This window comes from Microcaecilia unicolor, chromosome 1 (genome assembly GCF_901765095.1).
Source record: "Microcaecilia unicolor chromosome 1, aMicUni1.1, whole genome shotgun sequence".
NCBI lineage: Eukaryota > Metazoa > Chordata > Amphibia > Gymnophiona > Siphonopidae > Microcaecilia > Microcaecilia unicolor.
In genome coordinates, this window is record NC_044031.1 from 551,056,189 (window position 1) to 551,080,634 (window position 24,446).

The window sequence follows — 24,446 nt, forward strand, 5'->3', positions numbered from 1 at the left end:
TATTATTAGGTTCTGGTCTGTTGAAAGTTTGTGTGAGATAAGATCAAATGTGTGTCCTTTGACATGGGTTGCTTGCATTTGTGGCCATTTGAGATCCCATAGGTGGAGGAATTCCTTACATTCTCGTGCGTTGATTGAGTTTGGGTCTTCTAAGTGAAGGCTGATGTCTCCTAATACTAGTACATTGGAGTTGGTTACACATGTGTTTGAAATGAAGTCTATGATTGACCTGAAACCAAAATCAACTAACTGAGAGTGCAGCCTGGAACAGAATCAAAATGGGTATAGGGGGGTGGAGTTGGATTCTGCAGCACTGCCTGTCCAAACTGACTGTTGCGTCGGGTATCCTGCTGAAGGCAGTAATGAGATGTGAATATGTGGACTGATGACCACGTTGCAGCTTTGCAAATCTCTTCAATGGAGGTCGACTTTAAGTGAGCCACTGACGCAGCCATGGCTCTAACATTATGAGCAGTGATATGACCCTGTAGAGTCAGTCCAGCTTGGGCATAAGTGAAGGAAATGAAATCTGCTAGCCAACTGGAGATTGTGTATTTTCCGATGGTGACTCCCCTCCTGTTGGGATCAAAAGATACAAACAACTGGTCAGACTGTCTGAAGGGCTATGTCCACTCCACGTAAAAAGCCAATGCTCTCTTACAGTCCAAAGTATGTAAACTGCTTTCACCAGGGCGGGCATGAGGACGGGGAAAGAATGTTGGCAAGACAACTGATTGCTTCAGATGGAACTCCGACACCACCTTAGGCAGGAACTTAGGGTGCATGATTTGATGAAACTCGATATAAGGTGCAAGCACTACCAAGGCCTGAAGCTCACTGATTCTACGAGCTGAAGTAACAGCCACCAAGAAAATGACCTTCCAGGTCAAGTACTTCAGATGGCAGGAATTCAGTGGCTCAAAAGGAGCTTTCATCACTGGTGGAGGTTTGACAGGGGGCTTTGACAAAAGCAAACCTCTCATGACGCGAACAACTAAAGGCTGCCCAGAGATAGGCTTACTCTCTACACGTTGATAAGCGCTAATTGCACTAAGGTGAACTCTTACGGAGTTGGTCTTGAGACCAGACTCTGATAAGTGTAGAAGGTATTCAAGCAGGGTCCGTGTTGGACAAGAGCTTTCATCAGCTGGGTGAGAATGACGTTGAGATCCCATGACACTGGTGGAGGTTTGACAAGGGGCTTAGACAAAAGCAAACCTCTTATAAAGCAAACAACTAAAGGCTGTCCAGAGATAGGCTTACCTTCTACAGGGCGATGATAAGCACTAATCACACTAAGGTGAACTCTTACGGAGTTGGTCTTGAGACCAAACTCTGACAAGTGTAGAAGGTATTCAAGCAGGGTCTGTGTAGGACAAGAAAGAGGATCTAGGGCCTTACTGTTACACCAGACGGCAAACCTCCTCCATTTGAAAGAGTAACACCTCTTCGTGGAACCTTTCCTGGAAGCAAGCAAGACTCGAGAGACACCCTCTGAAAGACCCAAGGAGGCGAATTCTAAGCTCTCAACATCCTGGCTGTGACAGCCAGAGACTGGAGGTTGGGATGTAGAAGCGACTCCTCGTTCTGGGTGATGAGGGTTGGAAAACATTCCAATCTCCACGGTTCCTCGGAAGACAACTCCAGAAGAAGAGGGAACCAAATCTGACGTGGCCAGAAGGGAGCTAGCAGAATCATGGTTCCGCAGTCTTGTTTGAGTTTCAGCAAAGTTTTCCCTATTAGAGGTATGGGAGGATACGCATACAGGCCTGTTCCCCAATGCAGGAGAAAGGCATCTGACGCTAGTCTGTTGTGGGCCTGAAGCCTGGAACAGAACTGAGGGACCTTGTGATTGATCTGAGTGGGAAAAAGATCCACCGAGGGGGTGCCCCACACTCGAAAGATCTTGCGGACTACATCCATGTTCAGACACCATTCGTGAGGTTGCATTATCCTGCTCAGTCTGTCGGCCAGACTGTTTTTTACGCCTGCCAGATAAGTGGCTTGGAGAAACATGCAGTGACGGCGTGCCCAAAGCCACATCTGGATGGCTTCCTGACACAGAGCGTGAGATCCGGTGCCCCCCTGCTTGTTGGTGTAATACATGGCAACCTGATTGTCTGTCTGAATCAATATGACTTGGTTGGACAGCTGGTCTCTGAAAGCCTTAAGAGCGTTCCAGATCTCTCGCAATTCCAGGAGATTGATCTGAAGACCTTTTTCCAGAAAGGACCAAGCTCCTTGAGTGTGAAGTCCATCTACATGAGCTCCCCACCCCAGGAGGGATGCATCTGTCGTCAGCATTTTTTGTGGCTGAGGAACTTGGAATGGACGTCCCAAGGTCAAATTGGGTCGAATCGTCCACCACTGCAAGGAATTCTGAAAGTCGGTGGACAGTTGGATCACATCCTCTAGACTTCCCGCAGCTTGATATCACTGGGAAGCTAAGGTCCACTGAGCTGATCTCATGTGTAGGCGTGCCATGGGAGCCACATGAACCGTGGAGGCCATGTGCCCCAGAAGTCTCAACATCTGCCGAGCCGTGATTTATTTATTTGTTGCATTTGTATCCCACATTTTTCCACCTCTTTGCAGGCTCAATGTGGCTTACAATACATCATGAGTAATGGAAGTATATAGAAAATAGATAGTTAGTATTACAGCAGGATTTTTGGTAACATGATAGTGATAGGAATTTAACAAGCAGATATTGTGAAACATTTCTGAATATATGTGGTGGAGTAGTGTATATTCACACTGGTTGATTTTTGTGGTATGCCATGTTAAAGAGATGGGTCTTCAGTGGTTTGCGGAAGTCCATTAGTTCGTAGATCGTTTTTAAGTTGCGTGGCAATGCGTTCCATAACTGTGCGCTCATTGCCGCTCAAGTAGGTAAAGTTTGACACGTGCATTAGTTTGTATTTTAGACCTTTGCAGTTAGGAAAGTGCAGGTTAAGGAATGTGCAGGATGATCTTTTGGCATTCCTAGGTGGTAGGTCTATCAGGTCTGACATGTAGGCTGGTGCATCTCCGTTAATAATTTTGTGGACTAAGGAGCATATTTTGAACGTGATTCGCTCTTTAAGTGAGAGCCAGTGTAGCTTCTCTTGTAATGGTTTAACACTTTCGTATTTTGTTTTACCAAATATGAGTCTAGCTGCAGTGTTCTGGGCTGTTTGCAGTTTCTTATTTGTTCTTTGCAGCCGGCGTAGAGTGTGTTGCAGTAGTCTAGAAGACTGAGCACCATAGATTGTATCAGGTTGCGAAAAACTGACCTTGGGAAGAAAGGTCTTACTCTTTTTAATTTCCACATAGAGTGGAACATCTTCTTAGTTGTGTTTTTCGCGTGATTCTCAAGTGTTAGGTGTCGATCGATGGTGACTCCAAGAATTTTTAGGGTGTCTGAAATTGGAAGATTCAAATTTGGTGTGTTAATGGCGGTGAATTTGTTCTTGTTATGTTGAGAAGTGAGTATTAGGCATTGGGTTTTATCTGCGTTTAGTTTCAGCCGAAATGCATCTGCCCATGAATGCATGATCTGGAGACTTTGGTTGATGTTACTGGAGATGTCCTTTAGATCGTGTTTGAATGGGATGTAAATCGTTACGTCGTCTGCATATATGTATGGGTTGAGGTTTTGGTTTGATAGTAGCTTGGCTAAGGGTATCATCAAGTTGAATAAAGTTGGCGAGAGGGGGGGATCCCTGTGGGACTCCACATTCAGGTGTCCATGCAGCTGAAGTAGACGAGTTGGATGTCACTTGGTATGATTGTGTGGTTAGGAATCCCTTGAACCAATTGAGAACGTTTCCTCCTATTCCGAAGTATTCAAGGATATGTAGAATTATTCCATAATCAACCATGTTGAAGGCGCTTGACATGTCGAATTGTAGAAGTAGTATATTCTCTCCAGTTGCAATTGTTTGTTTAAATTTAGTCATAAGAGTAACTTGTACTGTTTCAGTGCTATGGTTAGACCGGAATCCTGATTGGGAATCGTGGAGTACTGAGAATTTGTTTAGATAGTCTGTGAGTTGTTTAGTCACCAACCCTTCAACTAGTTTGGTTATTAAGGGGATGGATGCTACTGGCCTGTAGTTGGTTAGTTCACTGGTGCTTTTCCTTGCGTCTTTGGGTATTGGGGTGAGCAAAATGTTTCCTTTCTCCTTCGGGAAGAGTCCATTTTGTAGCATGTAATTCAAGTGTTTCGTTGTGTCTATTATGAATTGTTGAGGAGCATATGTCATAAGGTTATTTGGGCATATGTCTAGTTTGCAGTGAGATTTGGCAAATCTTTTGAGAGTTTGAGAGATGATGTCCTCTGATATTGACTCAAAATTGGTCCAGGTTCTGTGTGCTGGGTGAATGCCAGGTGACCTGTTGTGACGCTCGAACCATTGACACTAGGGACAGCAGGTTGTCTGCCCTCGCCTCGGGAAGATAAGCCCGGGCCTGGGGAATTTTGCCCCCCCCCCCCTCCTCTCGGCAGCCCTGATGATCATGAATACCGGATGTGCTTGCACAATGTGCCAATGTTGTTTCACAATCTGTGCCACTTTTGATAAACCTGTTGTGAACTTCATCACACAGGTTTGTCGGTTTAGCTCCTAGCTCCTCCTGGGCTGTGTTTCTTGGTTGCAATCATCATTCCGATGATTGAATTTTGCCCTTTTGTAGACCCTAGTTATTTATTTATTGATAAGTTTTCAAATTTACAATCACAAAATTAACTCTTGCTTAAGCAACACAAACAATAAAAGGCAGACATAAAATATCTTTTAGGAAACAATCAAATCTTTCTTAGAACACAAATAGTTAAGAGGGACGGTGGATTCAAAAGCCAGGAGAAAAAATGATATGTATATTCTGAAACAAACAGAAAGAAAGGCTTAACAGGATTAAATAACCCTTTTTAAATTCTAAATTGTCCAACAGAACACACACTCAAAGGATCTTCTTCATATTTAGAAAAGCCCTTAATTGCTAAGGGGTAAAGACGACATATTTAGTCCCTCCAAGTCTAATCATGCATTTAAACGGATATGTTAATAGGAATGTGGCACCAAGATCTCTGGTTTCTTTCCTCATAGTCAAAAATTGTTTTCCTCTCTCCTGCATAGTTTTGTTAAGTGTAGAAATATGGTAAGCCCAAATCCATTTACCATGGAATAATTCCAGTGCATGCCGAAATTAGAGCCTCAAAATTGCATTTAAATCCTGCTTGAAAACCAAGAAATCAACAAAGTAGATCTTTCTGAGGATTCAGTCAAATACTCTTCTAAGATGGCAGAAATATTATTCACATCCAGCTCAACTCTTTGGTCTCATTCACCCTCCAATTCCCCCTGGGAATTCTGTGTGGATATAGGCACATAATATATTTTATTCACTGGGGGAACAGCTCCAGAGGAATATTCCAACACATTAATAAGGTAACTCTTGAATAAATCAAAAAAAGGAATTCCAGGAGATCTCATAAAATTCAGGAACCTAAGGTTCAGCCTACAATTACAGTTCTCAATACTTTCAAGCTTCCTATGCAACATAAGGTTATCTTTCACCACAGAGACCTTAAAACAGGGGTGGACAGAAAGTGGTCTGGGCCCCCGGGCACTGAGAGTGGTCTGGCCCCCCTGCCCAGCCATTGCCCGACGTCCCCCTAATGCTGTTGTCCCCCTACCGCCGCAGCCGACGCCCCCGCCATCCCGGTCCTACCTGAAGGGCCAGTGGCCTCTGCAGGGGTGAGCATGTTCTTCACTACCTGCTGCACTGCCGCTACACAGCAGGAAGAAATCTTACAAACAGCTGTCAAAAAAAATGCTCAGTGCGCAAAGCAAGAAGGTTAGCCAAATAGACAGGCTTTAACCCTTAAAGTACAGGGGGGAAACAGGGAATTGCCAACAGCTCCAGCCGTTTAACACATCCAGCAAAAAGCAGGCCTCAAAGCTGCATGCGAAGAAAGTAGAAAGGCAGAAAGACACCCACATCCTCCCCTTGTGCACTGTCAAGGGTGGTGTGCTGAGACCTGGCAGCAAAACCCCAACACCCCAGAAATGCGGAGAGGAGGCTCATGCTCAGAGACGGATGTTGTGCCAAGATAGCAGATATGTGTGTGTGCGACCAATGCAAAGCCCGCCACAAACCAACCTCCAAGTTCCCGCTGACCAACACGGGAAGGCCACTGGGGCTGAAATGGCACAAGAGAAGCCCAAGGCCACCGGAGACCAGGCAGCCAGACAGCGCAGGTACAAGCTCACAACCACATGCAGCAGTAGTAGCAGCCCAAACCGGCCAGCACTAATCGGCGTGTGCTTGCAGAGAGAGGCACACGCCGGCTACAGCAGCATACAAACCTCCACCATACGACATGAGCCAAGGCGACTGAAATACAGGCAAGCACTGACCGAGTCAGAAACATAGAAGAGGCAGATTCACTGAAGAAATGGTGCAAATTGTTTTGTTGTTGTTGTTTTTTTATAGAGGCAGGAGGTACAATTGCCAAGTGTCAGCTGAAGAACACAGATATGGGTAAGGGGCAGGGGAGGGACCTAGCTCCACCAGGTGTACCCCAACAGACAGGCAGAGCCAAGCCAAAGACCCCCAGTTCAACTAAGCCTGAGGGAACAGACTAGGAGCAATCACCAAACCAGAGCTGCAGAGATGTCCATCCACCTGCTGAGATAGAGAGAATACTGAAAGTGAGACTGCTGCACAGTAACTTTATGGCAGAGCCCTGGCGTTCTTTCCATTTCCACCTGGGGGACATATCCCACTCGTCTCTAGATTGATCTGTAGGACGTAATGGAAATACAGCTTAAAGATTTCACTAAAATTGTGCGAAGTGGTTTGATTTTTAATCTGCAAAGGGGAAGTGATGATTAGCATAAAATAATACAAAAAATAGAGATTAATAAGCCTTTTGGGATGAAGGAAGGGATGTTTTGACTCATGATGTTATCACTCAGCTAAAAACAATTCTTGAATGTGAAGCTGAGTATCTGAAGTCTTTTCTTCCCAGTTCAATATATTTAAGCCATCCCTTCATTTTGCTATTACCATTGATTGAAAGAATACAAAATAAGTAGGACTTGCATTTATTACAGTGTGATTGTACCAATTAGTTAGCCAACAGCCTTTAGATAAATGAGTGTTAAAACCATATTGATGTAAAATATGGTTATAGTTGTGTCATTGATTAGTGTCTCATAACGCATTTATGTCACAAGAATGGCTAATATACTGTGTGCATGATCTTAAAATCACAACATATGAGTTTTCAGCTTCTTCTTTAACACTTTCCTGGATTCGTTATACCATAGATACTTAAAACAGTAATATATTCTTCAGTACATAAATTTGCGACTTCGTTCTCCTCTAGATTTGTCAGAATTATAGTCCCATTGTTTTCTGCATGAACACTTCTTATATTCTTACATTTGGATTAAAGGATGTGCAACATCTGATATAACTTCCTGCCTTAAAAGTTTTAACAGCAGAACGGAAATTTGGGGGAGATGATTCTAACTGGAGAGCAACAGGAAGAGTATTCTATAATGTTAGACCTACAACCCTGAAAGATATGAAAAAATTGCACTGGCTTCCTGTGATTGTTTTCAATTAGGTTTAACGTTTTTATTTTTGATTTATAAAGTACTTGCAGGAATGGCACCTTTTTCTTTGACTCGGGTGCTAAGTCTTTATTTTCTTCCCATGCCCTTAGGTTGGAGGTAAGAAACAGTTAGTGGTGCCCTCTCTTTCTAATTTGCATTAGGCTGTTAATAAAGGTATAGTTTTCTCAATTGCTGGGCCTCTTTAAGGGAACAAGTTGCCTGAGACCTTGAGACTTAATCCTAAGTTGTTATGTTTTAGAAAGCAATTGAAGATAATTTTCTTTGCAAATTTTGTGAAGAATGAGGGCAGTAGTTTTTCATGAAAGTGCAGAACAATATAAATGTTTGTTTGCTTTTATGTTGATATGTTTATACTGTTATTCGCCTAGTTAACAGTGTAGGCTAAAATTGAAATAAACCAACGTCCCCTTTACCATGGACTCAGTCCTTGTAACCACTGCCCACACATTATACAAGGTAATAACCTGTAAACCTGTGGGGGCCCCAAATTAGACTACCCCCAGGTCAAGAAACAAAGTGCCTTCTCCCGACAAAGGCTCTGTTTGACTAATCTGCCTATCCTCTACTTGGCATGCATGACCTAAGGATACAGTTGATATGGAATCCAAGGAGATGTTAGGTGAGAGTTGGGGGAGGGGTCCTTTTGGCTGAACTAATCATTGTACTGCTTCCTGATGCAAATGATTAGAGAGAGGAGCAGATGTTGATACCGTCACCAAGTGTTTATCCATGGGGTCTTGAACTGGCAAAAAACAGCCCCCCTTAAGTTTTGTTTTTCTCTACCCCCCATAACCTCAAAAAAGATAAAGCGCTCACCAAAGCTGGTTCAATAAAGCAAATGCAAACATCATAAATACTGTGGTGCTCCCAAGGACGCAGAACACACAAATCTTTGAAGGACTGAAGGGCACCATTGGTGATGTCACAACCAATATCTTGGGCTGCCTGCCCCAACAATGCACTAGTCAATACTGAGACAGGGCTATAGCACTGACCTCCATGTCAACTTCCACCAGGTAATATGCTTCACACTCCTCAGGGACCACACTAATGATATCCCAACCAGTGCCCCAGGCTGCCAACTTTGTACCAGCCAGCATGAAAATAGGGCTACAGCACTGTCCTCCACGCCAATTGCTACTCATTACTATGCTTCTCTGAACTCCTCAGGGTGCATCAGTCTTTCAAAGTCTGAAGGACACCACTGGTGGCATCACAACCAGTGTCTCAGGCTGCCCGCTCCAACAGGGCACTGCACTGGCCAACATGGAAATAGGGCTACAGCCAGTGGTGTGCTGGTAAATTTTTAACAACAGGCTCTCTCCCCGGTCCACCTCAGCGCCCCCCCATCCACCACTGCGCCCCCCCCCCCCCGGTCCACCACTGCGCCCCCCCAAAATTGCAGAGCTGGCTATAGCCAGTGGGGGGGGGGGGGGGGGGGGGCAATGCATTACTCTCTCCAGGAACAAAAAAATTAAATGATCCCAGGTTCCAATCTAATTCATGTTTAATGTGGGATAAAATGCCATAAATCTCTCTATATAAAAGGCAACCCCAACGTTCTGAAGCCTCCACGGAAGTTGAGGTGCCCGAGATATCCGGTGTGCCCTGGAGTGTCTGCACCGCCCTCGCGTCAAAACGACATGACGGTGAGGGCAGAGCTATGACACTCGAGGGCCGAAACGGAAACGCCACAGGCACGGCCACGGAGGAACAGCAAAAAAAAAAAAAAACCCTCCCCACACACAGCGACGCGAACCCCGAACAAGGCAAGTAGCTCGGAGGGACGGAGGGAGGGGGCCCCTTGCTAGCGCCCGTTTCATTGCGCTCAGAAACGGGCATTTTTTCCTAGTAAGTAAATAAATATAAACTTTTAAATTTGAGCACCTGATTCTCAAAGGGAACATATTCCAAACACTATAATGAAAATAAAATTATTTTTTCTACCTTTGTTGTCTGGTGACTGTTTTTCTGATCATGCTGGCCCAGTATCCGATTCTGCTGCTATCTGTCCTCTTAACTCCGTTTCCAGGGCTTCCTTTCCATTTATTTCTTTCCTTTCCTCCTTTCTTCTTCATTTCTGGTCCTCAGCTTCTGCCTATTTTCTTCATCCATGTGCAGTTTTTCTCCTCTCTTCCTTTTCCCTTATCTTATCTCCTTCCTCACTCTTCCCTCCCCTCCATCCATGTCCAGCATTTATTCTCTCTCCCCTCCTCTCCCCCTGCCCTCCATCCACCCATGTCCAGCAGTGACCCTCCTTCTCCCCTGCCCTCCCCATCCACACATGTCCAGCAGTGACCCTCCTCTCCCCTGTCCGCCATCCACCCATGCCCAGCAGGGACCCTCCTCTCCCCTGCCCTCCATCCACCCATGCCCAGCAGTGACCCTCCTCTCCCCTGCCCTCCATCCACCCATGCCCAGCAGTGACCTTCTCTCCCCTGCCCTCCATCCACCCATGTCCAGCAGCTCCCTTCTCTCCCCTGCCACCCCCTCCCGACTTGTTTCACAAATTCTCCTGCTTCCTCCCTCCCTCCCGGTCCCTCACCGACCCTACCGTGGCCATCAAATTCTTCGGGGCAGGCAGTGTTGCCTGCCCGCTGCCATCGCTGACTTTCCTCCGCCGCCCGATCAAGCTTCAAAATGGCTGCCAAGACTTACAGAAGTCTCACGAGGCTGCCTCTGGAAGTCTCGGCGGCCATTTTTAAAGCGCAAACAGGCAGCGGAGGAAAGTCAGCGATAGCAGCGGGCAGGCAACACTGCCTGCCCCGAAGAATTCGATAGTCAAGGTAGGATCTGTGAGGGACCGGATCCGGAGGGCGGGAGAGCCGGCTCGCCTTTTCCAACAACCGGCTCGCAAGTCCGGCCAAAATTTAACAACCGGATCTTGCGAGCCGGCTCCAGCACACCACTGGCTCCAGCACTGTTCTCCACGTCAATAATTGACATAAGGTACCGTGTTCCTACTGAACAATCTTAATAAAGGTGCATAATTTTTTTTCATCTGCAAATGTAATTATCCCACTCATCACTTATTTCTCCAGAAAAATATGAATGTTAAAATAGCACAGGTCTCAGTGCAGCCCCTTGAAACACTCTACTACTGACCCTTTGCCATTTGGAATATTGACCACTTTGAACTACTTTCCATTTGCTTTTAGCTACTCTGTAATCCAAAACAGGGCATTGCTTCGTATCTCATAATGTTTTAATTTTCTGAGAAGTTAGTCATGAGGGACTTGTCTACACATTTGTGGGATCTATGTGTCCAGTTTTACAAACCTGACTAGATTTCAGACAGTTCTATTTGATAATTATCTTCTCCCCCCCTCCTTATATTGTCAAAAGTTACATAGAACTTTTAAACAAAAATATTTAACAGTTGAAATCACTAGCTAGAGCATTTAGAATTTTTGATTCTAAAAGGACTATGTAAAGTAGACAGAACAAATCACAAGAAGCAGGTTCAGAGTATTTTGTCAACTGTGGAAATATATTTATCTAAATAACTGAAAGCCTAACAAATCGCTATACTTTTTAGGCTATGATCTGCAACAACTAGAGGGCAGAGAACCATAGCAGATCAATACCACAAAACTACAGAAAAAGGTGCATATAAGTTTAAAATGTATATATATATATATATACACATATACATATATATATATATATATATATATATACATACATACACACACACATGCAAAAAGGACTCAGAACGGCCCTGTCAGAGAGATGATGCTGGGCTTGACGGATCATTGGTTTGAATGTGCTTGGTACTTCTTTGTGTTCAAGTACTGCTTTTTTTTTTTTTTATTGTTAATTGAGTGTTCTGGAAAAGGGGCATGGAATACAAGAGTGGAGGAGCAGCCTAATGGTTATTGCAGTAGGCTAAGGACCTGGGAGAACTGAGTTTCATTCCCACTGTAACTCCTTGTGACCCTGGGCAAGTCACTTAATCTTCCACTGCCCCAAGTACAAAAACAGATTGTGAGCCTAGTAAGAACAAAGCACTTGCATAGAATATGTAAACCACTTTGGTTCTATCACAGAAAGGAGGTATACCAAGTCCATGACCCTTTACCCTAAAAAATTCAAAGACTACCAATTGACACTGAAACACATCCTAAGGTAATCCATTTTTTGCTGTGTTAGCGCCTAATGCAGCTTAGTAAAAGGACCCCTTATTTAAAAAAAATATATAGTTTTAATTAAAGGAATGCTCAGTTTTAAAAAGAAAATGTGTTTTGTTGTTTAAATGTTTATTTTTATTTGTTCATGGATATTTATTATATTTACATGTTGATTTATCCATTCACTTATGTATTTTAGGAGTGGCCTAATGGTTAGTGTAGCAGCTTAGATCCTGACAACCTGGGCTCGATTCTCACTGCTGCTCCCTGTGACCTTGGGCAAGTCACTTAACCGTCCACTGCCCCAGATACAAAAACAGACTGTAAGCCCTCTAGGGACAAAGTACCTGCATATAATGTGTACAGCGCTGCGTACATCTAGTAGCGCTATGGAAATGATTAGTAGTAGTTTAAGCTTTTATTGATTTGAATTTTTTGTGATATCACCATTTTGGCAAATTAAAAAATCACAATCCAACATGACCATGTTTGTCTTCAAGTGTTATAGTACGTATATATTAAACTTTTATCCATTTTTTATGTAGCTTTGCTGTATTGATCTGCTGGTAACTTTACACCATGCACAGATTCTGCCTGCTTTTATGTCACTTGAGTAAAATACACAATTTGACCAGGGCTGCCTAAACTTTTGCACACAACTAACTTTTAAGTTCAATTCACTGGTAATATCCAACACCCTTGGGTATTAATCTGGATGGAAGTTTGGTTACTGAACACTTCTGGTTGAATGAGAACTTGAGCATAGTGATGTGAAACTTTTTTTCTTTTCTTCTTTTATCGTGCATTATTTTGCACTAGTGCCTGCTAAAATGGAACAAAAACTAAAGAAAAAAGGCTAAAAACAAGAATGTAGAAAATGTTCCCTGCAGCAGCAAGAAAAAGCACAAAAGTGCCTCCAAAACTGGAACAATGGTACAGTCTTTAATGAAATGGATCAGACACGGGTCGTGTTTTGGTGCAGAAAGGTGCCTGCCTCAGGGGTCAAACCAGTATTCTTTTTAGTTGGAAATAAATATCCCAAATTGTCCTTCTAATAACACATCTGAATCAGTAGCAGATTGTACCAGACGCTTCCAGGCGCAAAAGTGGTTTCCAATAAACCGCCAAAAAAAATGCAACATGCGCACAGCGCGTCTTTAAGCTGCCCTCACCTATAAATGCATGACAGAAAAGAAACAAATACTACTTTGAAACCAAATTTTCTTTTAAAATTTTGTGAAAACTTCATAATCTTAAAATATTTTCTATCACTACTGGCAAAACTTCATTTATTACCAATTATATACCACTCTTATCCAGAGCGGAGCACAAAAAACACATAATAAAAACCACATCAACTACAAACATACACATAAAAATACTTTAAATGTATTTTACAGATTAGTGTTATAACAAATATATAGCTGACAAACGTAGCAAAATCTAAACAGACTTAGAGAAGATTTCAAAGAGCAGAAGCATGAAGACCATGTGCCTTCATGAAGAGACTTCTACCAGTAGCAAAAGGGAAATGATATGGTTAGTTCCAGCACCTGTCAGCATCTAAACTTAATTTTCACTGTTTGGCACATGATAGGTGAAATGAGACATCTAATGGTATTATTAGACACTAGTAAATAAGGCCCGTTTCTGACAGAAATGAAACAGGCGCTAGCAAGGTTTTCCTCGGAGTGTGTATGTTTGAGAGAGTGTGTGTGAGAGTGACTTTGTGACAGAGAGTGAGGGTGAGAGAGAGAGTGTGTGTGTGGGAATGAGTGTGTGCGACTGCGTATGTGAGACACAGTGACTGTGAGAGAGTGTGTGTTTCATACAGGTACACTGTGTGTGTGAGAGACTGTGTGTGCGATACACAGACTGTCTGTGAGACCGAGAGTGTGTGAGAGTGACTGTGTGACACATAGAGAGTGAATGTGATACAGTGTGAGACATAGTGTGAGAGACTGTATGAGAGTGGGAGAAAGAAAGTGACTGTGAGAGAGAGAGAGAGAGAGAGAGTGTGTGACAGAGATACCTCTCCCCCTCCCTCTGTGGTCTCAGCACCCCCTCCTCTCCCCTCTCTGGTCTCAGGATCCCCTCCCCCCTCTCAGGTCTTAGGACCCCCTCCCCCTCTCTGCGTTCCCCTCCCCTGTTGTGTGAGGACCCCCTGCCTTTCCCCCCCTCTGCATGGTTGGCAGCACCGTACGAGTGTGTGTGTGTGTGTGTGACAGAGTAAGACTGGGTGCGAGTGTGTCTGTGAGAGAGAGAGAGTGTGTGTGTGATTGTCCTGTGTCCCCTGCCCCCTCCAGCCACCCAGCGATTCTCCTCTCTCCCCTGGCCCCCCTCCAGCCACCCAGTGACTGTGCTCTCTGCGCTGCCCCCCCTCCAGCCACCCAGCTATTCTGTTCTCCCCTGGCAGCCCTCCAGCCACCCAGTGATTGTACTGTATCCCCTGCCCCCCTTCGAGTCATGCAGTGATTCTGCTCTCTCCCATGCCCTCCCCCAGCGATTATGCTGTATCCCCTGCCCCCCCCCCCCTTCAGCCACCCTGCGATTGTGCTCTCTGCCCTGCCCCCCTTCGAGCTATGCAGCTATTTTCCTGTCTCCCCTGCCCCCCCTCCAGCCACCCAGCGATTCTCCTGTATCCCCTGCCTCCCCTAGAGCCACCCAGCGATTCTCCTGTATCCCCTGCCTCCCCTAGAGCCATGCAGCAATTGTTCTCTCTCCCTTGCCCCCCTCCAGCCACCCAGCAATTATGCTCTCTCCCTTGCCCCCCCTCCAGTCACCCAGCGATTATTGTCTCTCCCCTGCCCCCCCTCCAGCCATCCAGCGATTATGCTCTCCCTTGCCCCCCCCCCTCCAGCCACCCAGCGATTATTCTCTCCCCTGCCCCCTTCAGCCACCCAGCGATTGTGTTCTCTGCGCTGCCCCCCTCTAGCTATTCTCCTCTCCCCTGCCAGCCACCCAGCAATTGTCCCGTATCCCCTGCCCCCCCTCGAGCCATGCAGTGATTCTGCTCTCTCCCCTGCCCCCCTCCTGCCACCCAGCGATTATGCTGTTTCCCCTGCTCCCCTCAGCCACCCAGCGATTGTGCTGTGCCCTGCCCCCCTTCCAGCCACCCAGCTATTTTCCTGTCTCCCTTGCCCCCCCCTCCAGCCACCCAGCGATTCTCTTGTATCACCTGCCCCCCCCCCAGTCACCCAGCGATTATGCTCTCTCCCCTGTCCCCCCTCCAGCCACCCTGCGATTGTCGTGTGTCCCGTGCCCTCTCTGCAGGCACCCCGTGATTATCCTCTGTCCCCTGCCCTCCCCCCCTCCAGCCACCCAGTCGAAGCGGTGGCATTCTTGAAAGCCCTGGCCGCCCACGGAGTCAGCTTGCCTTGCGAATGGAGCGTCAGTCAGTCCTCCTATGTTTTTCTTACCCACCCTCGACATCATAACATTTTGACGTGAGGGCGGGGGCGGGGGCGGGGCCCACCCTTGCCCCTTGACGTCATACGTTTCCGCCCTCGACGTCATACGTTTCGACACGAGGGCGGGGCATAGAGAGATGTGACACCGTAACAGACTTACGAACCTGAAGCCACGGAGTCAGCTTCAGAACGTTGGAGGTGCGTTTTATTATAGTAGATTGTTTGAAGAAGTGAATACATTTATATTTGGTAATCGTATTTCTCACCTTTCCTCAACCAAACACTACATTTTGGTGACTTTAGTACAGTATCAGATTGTTGTAATATATGTATTATTTTTAATTTAAGTTAAACTGTCATGAAATGCAAGTACTTTACCTTACGTCCCACATACACAGGAATGCCGATAATCATAGCGGGAATAGCAATCCCAGCAATTAATGCAATTCCCACAGGTGCACCAACAAGTGTCCCAAGTTGCCATAATATTTTCTTTTTCCGGCTCCATGGCTTTTTGCCCCAAAATGTACAACCAGATGGGCTAATAGGAAAGATATTTAAGTAAATAAACATTTTTTTCATAAAAAAACTCTAAACAAAATTAAAAAGAATATTCAATTAAAATCACCATTCAATTAGTCTTAATATTTCCTTTAATTTCATTTTTTTACGCAATGTCTCAAAAAATTCTGTTCAGTTTTACAGTGTCAGTAAATTCACAAGGTTTATAAAACAAGAAAGCAACAGTAAGTCAACCTTGTAAAAGAAGATCATCATCAATAACTATATTATCCATAGAGAGATAAAGGTAATGTGGGGTGTGTTGAGAATAGACTGCATTCACATGCATACTACACAGCAATACTTCAGTGGAAATGGGCCTATTAGTTTCACAATGCATGTCTGCAAGCAATCAGAGCCATGGGACCACAAAATCAAAGGCTGGTGGACTGGAACAGAGTCATAGGGTTGAAGGAAGCCAGAGTACCACATATAAAATGCTAAAAAGAGGTTGCTCTGGTCCAAGCGGATGGGGGTGGGGGGAGGATCTGAATGTTGGGATGGAGCTTGGTCCTGAAAGAGACCTGGAGAGAGGGGCACTTAGCTGGTGGCCATTGTGAATGAACAAGATATTCAGGTGAATTTCACTGGGTGTCAACTAGTTAGAAAAAATGAGGTTGACTTTCAGTATGATTTAGAGCACTTGTTCCCAACACAGTGGTCCATAGAAAAATGGTAGAGAAAGAAAAAGTTAAAAAAAAAAACCCATCCCTCAAGCAGTCTATTCATTAGATACAGGGGGGTAAGATGGATGGACACAATATGGGCTACAAGCAGGAACACTCAAGAGCCAGAATGGCAGTATCTATATTGAGAAAGAGAAATGGTGATGAAAGAAGATGTGCATAGGTTAGGGAAGACAGATTGCCCCCACCCCGAGGCTGGTAAGGAGGGGAAAGGTCATAAGGCTTGGGAGAGGAGTAGACAGACCATGCTGGTGTTGTGATAAAAAAGTAGCATTACTAGGTAAGGAAGAAGGGAAGTGGTGGGGAAAGCATGCTGGAAACTGTTTCAGGGGGTGGGGGGAAATACAGACAGACACTGGTGGAGAGAAAGACTAGTGGAGTTAGCTGGGGAGAGACTAGTGTGAAAAGGCCTAGTGGATAAAAGCTACAGGGTAGTAAAGCCAGACTGATGGAGATGGGCTGGGTATGGAAAGAGACTGATAGAGAATAGCTGAGAGGGGGAGACAGAGTGAAGGGAGGAAGACAAGAAGAGAACAAAGACTGGTGAGGATAGGTTAAGCAAAGGGAAAGGATTCTAGACACGAAACAAATTCTGCAGAACTGTCTGACCCAACCGGCTGTCATGTTGGGTATCCCACTCAAGGCAGTAAGCGATGTGAATGTGTGGACAGATGATCACATTACAGCTTTGCAAATCTCCTCTATGGAGGTTGATCTCAAGTGGGCTACTAACACAGCCATAAATCTGACATTATAAGCCTTGACATGACCCTCTAGAGTCAGCCCAGCTTGGGCACAGGTAAAGGAAGTGCAATCTGCTAGCCAACTGGAAATTGAGTGTTTGGCGATAGCAACCCCCATCCAGTTCAGGTCAAAGGAAACAAAGAGCTGTGTGAACTGTCTATGGGCTTTAGTCCACTCCAAATAGAAGGCTAAGGCTTGTTTGCAGTCCAAGGTATGCAGCACACACTCACCACGATGGGCATGCAGTTTTGGGAAAAAGTTTGGCAGAACGATTGACTGATTAACATGAAACTTCGAAACTACCTTAGGAAGGAACTTAGGGTGCATATGGAGAACTGCTCTATTGTGGTGAACGGTGGATCAGCTACTAGGGCTTGAAGCTCACTGACCCTGTGAGCTGAAGTGACCACCACTAGAAATACAACTTTCCAAGTCAAATACTTCAGTTGACAGGAAATCAAGCGACTCAAAAGGAGCTTTCATCAGCTGGGTGAGATCCCATGACACGGTTGGAGGTTTTGAAAGGAATTTGTTAACAAACCAACTAGAGGCTGTACAGAGATAGGCTTACCTCCTACAAGGTGATAGGCACTAATTGCACTGAAATGAACTCAGAGAGTTGGTTTTCAAACCAGTCTCAGAAAGGTGTAAGAGGTATTTAAGCAGTTTTTGTATAGGGCAGGTGAGAGGATCTAAGGCCTTGCTCTCACACCAGACAGCAAACCTCCTCCACTTACATGAACACCATCTCTTAGTGGAATCTTTCCTGTAAGCCAGCAAGATGTGGAAGACACCCTCAGATAGACCCAAGGATTCAAATTCTATGCCCTCAACATTCAGGCTGTGAAGGCCAGGGAATGGAGGATGGGATTTATTTTATTTATTTGTTGCATTTGTATCCCACATTTTCCCACCTATTTGCAGGCTCAATGTGGCTTACATGATACCGTGATGGCGATCACCAGTTCCGGTATGAGAAATACAGAGTGGTAATTGCATTAAGGATCAATAAGTGATAGAGTACATTGGGTATGAAATACAGAGTGGTATTTGCATTAAGGATCAGTAAGTGATGGGGTACATTGGGTAGTCAGGAGGAAGGGTTAAGTTTTGTCCAGTTCTTGTTTGGGTTTCGTTGTATTGTGTGTTTCTGGTGTTTAGGTTGGGTCATTGTGATATGCCTCATTGAACAAATTGGCTTTTAATAATTTCCAAAAGATTGTTAGGTTGTGCTTTGTTTTCATAATGTTTGGTAGTGAGTTCCATAGTTGTGAACATACAGAAGAGACCCCTCTTTTTGCGTGATGACAGTCGGAAAACATTCCGATCTCCACAGATCTTCGGAGGATAACTCTAGAAGTAGTGAGAACCAGATCTGCCTCGGCCAGTAAGGAGTGATTAGGATCATAGTTCTGCAGTCCTGCTGAAGTTTCAGCAAAGTCTTCTCTTATGGGAGGATATGCATACAGCAGGTCTTCGTCCCAATGTAGAAGAAAGGGATCTGATGCTAGTATGCCATGTGATGTGAGCCTACAGTAGAACTGAGGAACCTTGCTGTTCAGGTGAATGGAAAAGAGATCTACTGAGGGGGTGCTCCAGTCTCATAAGATCTTGTGGGCTACGCTAATATTGCGAGACCACTAGTGCGGCTGCAGAATTCTGCTCAGTCTATCTGCCAGGCAATTGTCTTTTTCTGGAAGATATGGGGCTCGAAGATCCATTCCATAAAGGAGGGCCCACTGCCAAATCCCCACTGCTTCCAGACACAAGGGGTAGGATTCTGTTGCTTGTTCACATAAAATATTGCAACCTGGTTGTTTGAATCAGTATAATTTGGTTCTGTAGCCGACCTCTGAAAGCCTTTAGAGCATTCCAAAGAGACTCAGCTTGAGGAGGTTGATGTGAAGTTCTGTTTCCTGAGCTGACCAAGTTTCCTGGGTATGAAGCCCATCCACATGAGCTCCCCATCCCAGGTTGAATGCATCCATTGTTAGCACCTTCTGAGGAGGTGAAATCTGGAATGGTAGTCCCACAGACAAATTCATCTGAACTGTCCACCAGACAAGGAACGAGTCAACTCTGGAAAAATCTGGATAACATTCATTAGGTTCCCAGCCTTCTGAGACAACAGGGAGCCTAATGTCCACTGGGCCTTTTTCAAATGGAGACATGCCATGAGTGTGATATGCACCCTTGAAGCAATATGGCCCATCAATCTCAACACTTGCTGATATGTGACCTACCTGCTGCTTCAGACTTGTAAGGCTAGAATCGATAAAGTCTCTGCTCTTGCTTACGGTAGAAAAGTCTGAGCCTGTACTGTATCGAGCAGGGCTCCAATGAATTCCAATCGCTGGACTGGGAGAAGGTGGGACTTAAGGTAGTTTATGACAAACTCTAGTAGCTCCAACACTCAAATAGTTAGGCTAATTGACTCTGAGGCATATTTTCAAAGCACGTAGCCTTCCAAAGTTTCATAGAAACCTATGGAACTTTGGAAGGCTAAGTGCTTTGAAAATGAGCCCCTCTGTCACCCCTTCCTGAGATGTGCTCTCGACCAGCCAATCATCCAGATAGGGAAACATATACACTCCCTGTCTGCGGAAGTATGCTGCTACGACGGCTAGACATTTGGTGAACACTCTGGGAGCCAACGCAAGACCAAAAGCGCAGTATGTGATACTGAAAGTGCTGTTTCCCTATTCAAAATCTGAGATACCTCCTGTGAATGGGAAGTATTGAAATGTGAGTATAGGCATCCTTTAAATCTAGAGAGCATAGCCAATCGTTTGCCCGAATCATGGGTAGGAGGGTGCCCAGGGAAAACATTGAATTTTTCTTTGACCAGGAATTTGTTCAGGGCCCTTAGGTCTAGGATAGGGTGATATCCCCTCCCTCCCTCCTCTTTCTTGGACACAAGGAAGTACCTGGAATAGAATCCCTTCCCTTCCTCCACCGGTGGCACAGGTTCAACCACACTAGCCTGTAGAAAGGCAGAGATTTCCTCTACAAGTACCTGCTTGTGCTGAAAGCCGATTGTCGATGCTCTTGGTGGGCAATTTGGTGGTGGTAGACACCAATGAAGAGCGTAACAAATGGACTATTTGAAGAACCCACCGGTTACAAGGTGCCAACTTAGATAGAGAAAAGTCAGCCTCTCCACTACCTGTAGATCATCCAGGACGGTTACTTGGAGTGTGGCTATGTTCGTCTGAAGCCAGTCAAAAGCTTGTCCTTCACTTTGAATAGGGAGCCAGCTGGGTCTTTTGGGGATGAGGTTGATTGGTTCAGGGACGATGGCATTGGGACTGTGGGCAGAGCACGAGGCAGAAAATCCATGGCTGATTCCAGGTCAGAGACATGCAGCTATGAGAGTGCGCATCCCCACGCCCATGGCAGAGAGTCTGGACACTATATCAAAAGAATCTTATGTGCCCCTGGTTAGATACTTTCTGCACTCCAGCTGCTTCCTGGCCAACTGGCCAAGCTTAGTAGCATGCTCCTGTGGAAGAGAATATGCAAGACTGAATGTACTGCAGATCAGGGACTGCAAGTACAAGCTCAGGTAGAGCTGATAAAACTGGATGCGGGCATCCAGGCCTGATAAGCTTTCCTCCCACATGAATCTAGAGTCTGAGCCTCTCTATCTGGGGGGATGAGGTAGGAGTCCTGGAGCTTATAGCTTATTTGAGGGCAGATTCGACCACCAGGAAATGGTGCAGCAGCTGGGCTTTGTCAAATCCAGGAGCCTTCTAGATATAGTATTGTGTATCCACCTTCTTTGGTACTACCTGCACTGAGAAGGGAAATTCCCAGTTCCTCATCAGTGCACCTCTAAGGATAGGGGGCAATGGTACCGTGACCCCTTCCTTAAGCAGAGACTCGTAGTTCAGCAGAGTCAACATTTCCGCCCCAGACTCTTACCCTGTTTCCAACTTAATAGTGATGACCGAAGCCATCTCCCTCATGAAACTGGTGAGACACCCTCAGGTGAAAATTTTTGTCTCTCTTGAGGTGGGGAGGAATCCAAGGGAATTCCATATGACTCCTGCTCCAAGAATTAACGTGGATCTTTCTCTGAATCCCATGAGCAATCCCAATCACACTCTTCCCCATAATCATAGTGGGCTTGATGAGTCTGTCTGCCTTGGCTTAGTGGAAACCGAGCACCGAGGTACAGCCCTATTCTCCGACTCCAGTGATGTTTTCTCCCCCGATGTAGAGAGCAGTACTGTATGCTTCAAGTCGACACCCTTCGAGGTGCTAGCATTGAGGTTGTCTGCACAGACATGGGAGGAGCCTGGGGCTGATCAGCAGCTCGCACAAGCACTATTGATGCCTAAGCAGGCTGCAGTTGCAGCCTCTGTGCCAGTTCCTTCATAAGCATGGCTTGGAACTGCTCATCGAAGGATGGCATCAGCAAAGACAGGGGAGCCGGCTGAGAGGCAGTCTAAGAAGGCGTCGATGTTGAACTGGTAATGGGGACCTGGCTGCTTTGAGGCTTGCGCACCAGTACCTCTTCCAAAGAAGGGGAACACTCCTCTAGGTACTGGCGCTTTTTGGGTATCGGTGATGCAAATGCCCGTGTTCCTGGCACTGTGCATCAAGGATGACTGATGCTTGTGATTTTGTGGACTTCCCCTGATGCACATCGCAATACTCTGGTGCTGATAAAGACTATGCCAAATCCGAGCGCACCCTCGCTGCCTGGTCCTATGCTGACCAGTCCTGGGGCCTGCTATCGGAACCAATGAAGACAATGCCAAATCTGAACGCGCTCTCAGTGTCAGGTCTGATGCTGACCAGTTCCAGGGTCTGATATCAGCACAGATGAGGACGATGCCAAATCCGAGCGCGCCCTCTGTGTCGGGAACGATGCTGACCAGTCCAGGGGCCTGTTATCGGCGCCGATGAAGATGATGCCAAATCTGAGCACTTCCTCAGTGTCGGGTCTGATGCTGACCAGTCCTGGGACCTGCTGTCGATGTTTCATCGAGGTCAATGTTTGTGCAGCCATCAAGGTTGATGCTTCCAGTGCCAATGCCGATGGACCAGACTGCAAGGAGCCAAAAAGTTTCTCCTGTTGGGCCTGACATGCTCTATGTCCTTAACTACATTTTCAAACAATGAGACCAAATATTAGGGTCATGTTCAGGTCCAAAGCACCTGATGCACCATGAGTGCAAGTCCCTAATGGAAACAACCCAATTACACCTCTTGAAGCTACTGGGGGGGGGGGGGGGGGGTCTTCCAAGACATTGAAAAATAAAGAATCAAGGCCAAAAAACTCTTCAATTTTGACCGAAACTGGGGCAGTGGCCAAATCGAGGTCAGGGCTCCGGCCGAACAGGGCTAGCTGGTCACAAAAAAATAAAGAAAACTTAAAAAGGCCAAAAAAAAAACTAACGAAGGGAAAGAACAAAATGATGAAGGGATCAAACAAGAAGGTGCTGAAAAAAAAAAACTGAAGAACTCATGCCGCGCTGAGATGTGCGGGACATACACTCGCGTATCAGGCGGGAAAGCACCCATGCATGCGCAGTAGGACCTTGCTAGAAAATTCTACTCTTAGCTAGTCGGCATCTGCATTGGGCTCCACCAGAAGACATCACCCATCCTCAGAGAAAATTAGACATTCTGTGGAGTTGATTGATCCTTAATGATTTATTGAATCAATGAATCAGATTTTTATAGAAGCAGGTTGAGAGAGAAAAGATTAGAGATAACTAACTTACTATATTCATCAGATTGATAGAATACAAAAAGATAAGACTTGTTTGCTTATTTTATATCTATAAGTATTTCTCTCTGTCTACATCTTTATATACACATACACACAAGGGTTGAATGAAAAAGTAATGCCGCCACTTCCATAAGTCATCAATAAATGGCAGCACTACACGTATTCACTTTTTTTTTTTTTTTTTAAATCTCTTGTTCACTTCAGTTCTTGAGAACCGTTTGTGTGAAGAGGCTGTTTTACAATACTTTATGAAATGAAAGCATGCAGTGAGCTTGGTAAAATGTAAGTAACGTGCCATGAGTTACTTTGACTGTTGAAGGAGTCTCTCTAACTGAAATTCACCACTGCATGCAGATTGTTTATGGTGATGATTGTGCATTGATGGGCCAATGTAGAGGTTGTGGACAGGGAAGGACGGATTTGTTTAACCAAAAACAAAGTGGACAACCCCTGACAGCAATGGATAAAACTCACATAAGAAAGATTGACAAACTTGTAAAGAACAATCAGAGGATCGTGCAAAGGAAAACTGCTGACACACTTGGCATTTCACAGCAACGTGTGGGTTATGGCTCCTAATCCTTAAGCTTACCTTAAATAATGCAAATCGGAGATTTCTTTCATACAAAGCCAACAGAATTCACAACCACAGACAGCACAAGTCATGTGGTTACAACTTCCATCGTTCATCTTTATTATGTAGGCAGCACATCGTGGGCATGGCTTGATATCATCAGCTGTTTAAAATAAAATTATATAGTCATTTTGTGTCCAAACAAGACCCATATTCCAGCAAGATGCATAGCTGATGTTCAATTGAAGTTACAAGTCTTCTTTAATCTACTTTGGCGCTCATTTTCAAAGCAGATAGACTTCTCAAAATTGTCAAAGAAGTCCATCTGCTGAGAATGTCCAATCGCAATTTTCGAAAGGCAGAATTTGGATATTTTCACTGTAGTTTATCCAAATAGCAAGGGGGCAAGTTAGAAGAGTGTTTTGGGTGGGACTAGGACAGGCCCAAAATTAGGATGACTTTCAGGAATAACGTAACAGGAAGAAAAAAGAAGGATGTTTTTATTGTGATTAATCGCACAATTAAAGGCGTTCAATTTATTTATTTCCTACTGCAGCTCCTTGCGACTCTGGGCAAGTCACTTAATCCTCTATTGCCTAGGTATAAAATAAGTACCTGTGCATATGTTAACTGCTTTGACTGTAACCACAGAAAGGTGATATATCAAATCCCATCCCCCTTCCCTTAAGGGCTGATAATCTCCCTCCTCCCCACCCCCAAATCCAACATCTCTCCCTCTCTCAACCTTCGCTTCTTCTTCTCTTGCCCAGGTCCATTATCTCTCTCTTCCCTCCTTCCTACCTCCCTCCCCTCCACCTCCATGAGCAGAAACACAAACTTGGTGAGCAGCACAAAGCCCTTCTCATGGCTTCTGGAGCTCACTGCCTCAGTCATAGCTTCTATCAGTAACCCTTCCAGTTCTACTTGTGGGTCTGAAGCTCACACTTTTCTCTCCATCCAGGGTTCA

At 45.2% G+C, this 24,446-nt stretch overlaps 1 protein-coding gene across 1 annotated transcript in view; it reads right to left on the reverse strand.

Moving 5' to 3' along the window:
- The window catches only part of RNF19A (ring finger protein 19A, RBR E3 ubiquitin protein ligase), a 104,896-nt gene that overhangs the window by 56,658 nt on the left and 23,792 nt on the right, over positions 1-24,446 (reverse strand). The window contains exons 4-5 of the mRNA XM_030217305.1: positions 23,498-23,642; positions 15,550-15,712 (exon numbers count right to left, since the gene is read on the reverse strand). Coding sequence (XP_030073165.1) covers positions 15,550-15,712; positions 23,498-23,642 — 308 coding nt within the window. The remainder of the gene's footprint in view (positions 1-15,549; positions 15,713-23,497; positions 23,643-24,446) is intronic.